A 5453-nucleotide genomic window follows, 5' to 3' on the forward strand; every position below is an offset into this window, starting at 1 on the left:
TTCCTGTTATCTCCTATTCCCATGGTTTCCTGTTCCTATTGTTCATCCGCTCCTTGTCTTTGTTGGCGCACTAAGATCCAGTGCTACAAATATGCTACATATAAAAGTGAAGCGGGGCAGTGGAATTTCCTAGTCCGGCGAAGATGGTGGTATTTATAAAGGGCAAATTTGTTATTCAGACAAGTGAAAGTTTGGTGGAGCATTGATTATCGTCAGAGATGAAGGCCCCTGAGTCATGCTGGCGTCTTCCAATTAATTCTCAAACAAGTTTGGCCTTCAATACCAAACAATACATATTTTCCGCGCCATCCTTTGAATCGTAAGAAGTAGATTTTTGAATTATTTGAAGGCATTTTTGCACATGTGGAAACCAATCTGTATGGATAAAATATGAAATTCAAAATACATCAGAAATTTTAGAAAAGAAATCAGAAAGTATGCATCTAAAAGGGGAACCTAATTTTCATGTTTAATGGCAAGAGGAGCTAAAAGGCGCTTTTACATTCGGTCTTTTTACTGGAAAGAGGTGTGTGCAGTGTAGTTGATTATGACAAATACATCAATCGAGGTTATTTACGCAATTCACTTTTCATAGAGAAACAGGCCCAACGGATAAGCTGGGAATCGAAATATCATCAACGTATAGCCACGGACAACCTATACCAACCCCTTAGCCCAAAAACCTAACCTCTTGGCCATGGTTTTTGTTTGTTGCACACGTCGGTGATGGATCTAACTCACTCTCATGAGTCTACCGTACACCACCTCCTGCCCAAATTTAACCAACTCATCGGTATTCTCCCTAAACCTTCTCCCTGCCTCAATGCCATGGATTAGGAGGGCCACTCATTGGCATCTCCTCTGACGATAAGTAGATGTTTAGCTCAGTTTAGCTCTTAATTTAGGTTGTGTTATGTAGTACAATGAACCAGCAAGTTTTCTAAATCTAGTTTGAAGTTCTATTTTAAATGACCATCTGTAAAAAAAAATCTATTTTGAGGAAGGGTTGGTGCAAAAGCTATAACTCAAATTTGAGGACTTATAATTTTAATGGGTTAAAATTTAGTGCAAGGGCTAGGGTTGATCTAAGTCCTAGCTCATGCAAGTCATCTAAAATCTTTATTTCAACTCGATAATTTTCCATTTAACCATCATGGGCTCTTTCATTAGGATAATCAATGCCAAAACTTTGCAGATACCAAATTATGAATATTTGTATTCGATGTTTGTTGTGAATGATATCTACACTAATCACACATAAAATATTTCCCTGCTTGCTGCCTCTTATTTGCTCTCCAATTCACTTTCCACACATCAATAGTTGTTGTGCATCAGACACCATGGTCAAAAGATATTCATGTCCTTGTGGCGTGCACTGCGGTTAGTGAATTATAAAGAAAAGACAATAGTCCTCGAAAAGCAACTTCTTTTGCATTTCATCAACACTACTCATGAGTTTTACCTTTCTTCCGATGCGTACATCCTCCAGACAAGAGGCCCCTTTATATACAATCAACAGACAAGTATATCTACAACAGTTATATGTACACCTACAGGCCCATGTATGATGTGATAAGTCCCTCTCCCACCTTCGCGCACAAGAGCAAGCACCGAAAGTAAAAGCTTCTCAAGCAGTGACAAAATCGCTTTTACCGTGGGTTCGGAATCTCCATCCAAAACAGGCGCCGGGCACCAAAAGTAAAAGCTTCTCTAGCAGTCACAACATCGCTTCTACCGCGGGTTCGGAATCTCCCATCTATGTTCTTTCTCATGGGCGGCTTCACAGCCAAGGTGCCCACCCTGGGAACATCTGGCATAACCGATCAGTGTCTACCGCATCCTGTATGAGCTGCTGGACCTGCCCCTCTACGCTCCTCATCTCGCCGTCCTCATAACCGTCCAGCTTCTGTTTGACGCGGAGTATCGCACGGGCCGCGTCCTTGTTGCCCTCGTACGCCTCTTGAGAATCATCCAGGCACGAGTCATTGTATTCAGTTTCCTGAAGGATCAGATGTTACTTCAGACTTTGGAATTCCACACTTTCCAAAGGGAAATTAATAAAAAAAAATGGTGTATGTTTCGACAAAGATTGTATGTATGGACGATATAGTGGCTTTAGCGCTGACATATGCAGCAGCACCGGCGCTGCAAGCTGTAGTCATGCATAGTGGACATTTATACTTGTATAACCGAAAAATCATCTGGTTACCTTCTGACGCTGTAAGGCTTTCAGTGGCGAAAGGGCCCATTTATAAAGAGGATCATGGATGAAGACCTGACATGTTAGATCAATTATCAGGATAAACTGTAATGGCGACTTGCCTGATGAATGCATTTATGAAAAAACTTTTGGCAATCTACATACTTCAATAATGGTTAGCAATGCCTCTTTGTTTTCTCTCATAACAGACAGGGTTTTCTCACAGCATCTTTTGAATACACCTTCAGTGCCAGTAACGCCCATGCCGTCTATGATGTCCCTTGTCAGCCGGAATGGAACCTACAAGCACAGATGGGAACTTAATCCAGGCTATCATTTATAGTAGGCTTCACGCACATAGTAGGCTTCAGGATGGTAACCTCCATTCTAAAATAGATGAGAGTCATCTATTTTAGAACGGAGGGAGTAGTAGCAAACATTACAATGGTATGGTTTCGATCACGTACCCGTTCAGGTGTTTTAAGCATGAGACCCTGCTCAAATGCAACACCAAGATCAATGTGCACAACCTCGGCTGTGTCTTCATCAATGAGAATGTTCATGGAATGGCGATCTCCAAGCCCAACAATATATCCCACCTGAACCCTCAAAATTAGTAACCGGTATAGGCAAAGACAAATGACTCCCGTTCACCAACTAAAATGAAAGTTACCATTGAGCTTGCTGCCACACTTCTTGTGTACGCAAGTCTACTTTGGAACCAGTCTGCGGGCTGCAAGAATCTCTCAATGAAGAAATGGTGCATCACAGGCCTGGTTATTGCAGGACAAGGAAAAAAGAAAAGAAAATGTAAGCAAAACAGACAACTTTACTTCTGCATTTTTCAGTAAATGAAAATAATCAACAAAAACCTAAAGTTGTCGCAGATTTTGAAAAACGCCTTCCTTTTGTCTTTCTCCTACAAAACATAAGTGCTTTCAGAAAGGACACTAATCATCATTTATTGGAATATATAAAAGTGAAAGCTCCAGATATGAACATACACACGCCAGGTGCTCTCTACATTGCAGAAATGTCCAGTCTCCAGTTCCATATCGTGCATGTGCTCCGCCAATTCTATTGCTGTCCGAACCAATGAAAGACGTGTTTTTTTAGAAATCAAAAATACCTTTAATTAATAAAAAACATCCAGAAATTGGAATTTATTTTACATATAACAACTGGAATCTGAACAGAATTACCTGTCTAAGAGATAGTCACCAAGCGGAACAGTCCTATTTACCCATTCAACAACACCAGCACTTGGGGTGAAAGGAACAACCTTGAGAAAGTAGTTGATTTGTCACAAGTTGCAAAATAGGCATGGAGAAACTTAAGAGAAATGCAAATTTATGGCATTCATTCCTACATTATATGTGCGTATTCGCAATCTCCTTTCCGAAGTATCTCTGTGATTTTGCAAGAACATATTTACCAAACTAAAAAATTGCTCCATAACCTGAAATTTACACAAGACAGCGTTTACTCAGGCTCCGGGTGGAAGTGCGGTGTATTATGATATTCACAGGCAACTATAGCTTTTGCCGAAGTTCAGTACTGATTTAGTGTCAAACCCTGTATGCCTAATACATTGTCAAACTTCTCAATAAAATGAAAGAGAACAACATACAGCATCTTGTCGCAGGTCATCATTTCCAGATTTTGCAAGTTGGCGGTATCTGTTACCATCCGAGCCAATACACTGAATAACTTTTGGAGCATTAATTCCATTCATTATACTGTCATGGAGGAAGACTTCCAACAGTCAATAAAGACCAAAAACAGTAAATCCTCGGGTACAAACAATGTGTTAAACCAAAACCCAACTTACGTAATAGAATCCACCAGCCCACTGAAATGTGGAAAGGTACCTTCTTCATACCGACAATTAGGGTCAACTGGAATAGTAGCAGTCACAACAGGAACCTGATGAAATCAAACAAACAAAGAAGCAGCGTAGTGAAATTTCCATAAGTCATTTAAAACACCCACGGTTGAGAACACACAGACCCAGGTTATTAATCAAGGAAAATCAGAAGGTCCCACAAAGCAAAGACTGCTTATTGTCCTAACCATATAGTAATTTTTCAGCTGGAAGCGACAGAAGGAATTTGTAGAAGTAAATTTCATAAAAAGTACCTTTGCAAGTTCAAGCTGGCAAATGCTGCGGAACTCCCTGGGTAGTGAGATTTTTTTGTTAGTGTCCTGAAAACCAGATGTACAAAAAGAATATGTCAGCATGGAGAATGTATGTATACAAATCCCCTACAAGCCGTTATTTGAACAGGTAACTAACCTCCTTCCTAGTCTCCAGTTCCGCTAACCTAATGTAGATCTCAACCATTTGCTTCATCTATAAGACGTGGGGATGAGCATCATGAATAATATATTACATGACCACCTCCATGGTTAAGAATATCGCGATAAAATGATCATTGTAAGAAGTGGCAAACCTGACGAATCAAAGCCCCATGAAAAGAAGATAGCTCCTTTAATAGATTCTCAGCAGCAAGCTTCTTGTCCATATCTACAACAAAAGAACTTCTACTTCTTTGCTTGTCTTTGACACGGTCACCATTTGCTAGAGCCAAAAGCTGAGGCCAAAGAATGACACATACTTAAAACAGCAAAAGAGTGTTCTACAGGCCTGAAAGAATCTCAGATTTAACAAAAATGTGCTCGAGTTGCTCCATACATCAACTAGGCCTAATGGTGAAAGTCGTGCTGGGGTTCTCCTAAAACAACGTTGTGTTGGTATTTGTATTAGTTGATACAGTACTGACCATGTTATACGATTGTTTTACATGCATTCAGCATTTGGCTGACTAGATCTGGGTTCACTATTCAATATACTATTAGGTTCAACACTAAAACAATACGCATTGTATGAAAACCATGAAAATAGACTTTGATCGTAGTTCTTCCAATATATAGAAGACTGTAACTTTAATACCTGACATATTGTATGATATGGATGATCAATGGCCATTTTCTTCAAGAGAGAAGCTAATGCATTCTGCCAGGGAAAATAATGATCTTACTTGAGAGGTTCATATTCATGTTTACTCACGGAAGCAACATATGACAGTTCTCAATGTTGTGCATACCTGGAAGTTTGTTGACCCCTGAGCATCTTTTGAACTCCCAAGTCTAGAAGCAATCTGGTAGACCAATGGTATGAACTTGTAGCTTTGGACCTATCGAACCAAAAAATAAAGTTTTTTAGCATGGAAGGGAAAAAAGTACCAGCAGG

General features: G+C 39.9%; 1 protein-coding gene across 1 annotated transcript; it reads right to left on the bottom strand.

The window, feature by feature from the left end:
- Positions 1-1406: 1406 nt before the first annotated feature.
- Positions 1407-5443, bottom strand: LOC125532115 (serine/threonine-protein kinase ATM-like). Its single transcript, XM_048696285.1, has 16 exons — positions 5308-5443; positions 5154-5216; positions 4654-4794; positions 4497-4553; positions 4340-4405; positions 4032-4126; positions 3831-3939; positions 3570-3659; positions 3403-3482; positions 3205-3283; positions 3073-3119; positions 2874-2973; positions 2668-2799; positions 2366-2500; positions 2210-2275; positions 1407-1999 (listed from the first exon to the last, which is right to left on the bottom strand). The coding sequence occupies exons 2-16, from the start codon at positions 5187-5189 to the stop codon at positions 1781-1783; spliced, it is 1452 nt and encodes a 483-aa protein (XP_048552242.1). The 5' UTR covers positions 5190-5216; positions 5308-5443; the 3' UTR covers positions 1407-1780.
- Positions 5444-5453: the final 10 nt, after the last annotated feature.

Source organism: Triticum urartu, unplaced genomic scaffold, assembly GCF_003073215.2.
Source record: "Triticum urartu cultivar G1812 unplaced genomic scaffold, Tu2.1 TuUngrouped_contig_9104, whole genome shotgun sequence".
NCBI lineage: Eukaryota > Viridiplantae > Streptophyta > Magnoliopsida > Poales > Poaceae > Triticum > Triticum urartu.

What these genes read in the sequence shown, in the direction of transcription:
- LOC125532115 (XM_048696285.1), bottom strand. Translation starts at nt 5,189, where the DNA reads ATGGCCATTGATCATCCATATCATACAATATGTCAG. An exon ending in GTAGAGAGCACCTGGCGTGT is followed by an intron (nt 3,120 to 3,204) that starts GTATGTTCATAT and finishes TATGTTTTGTAG; the next exon opens with GAGAAAGACAAAAGGAAGGC. An exon ending in AAGCCTTACAGCGTCAGAAG is followed by an intron (nt 2,000 to 2,209) that starts GTAACCAGATGA and finishes CTGATCCTTCAG; the next exon opens with GAAACTGAATACAATGACTC.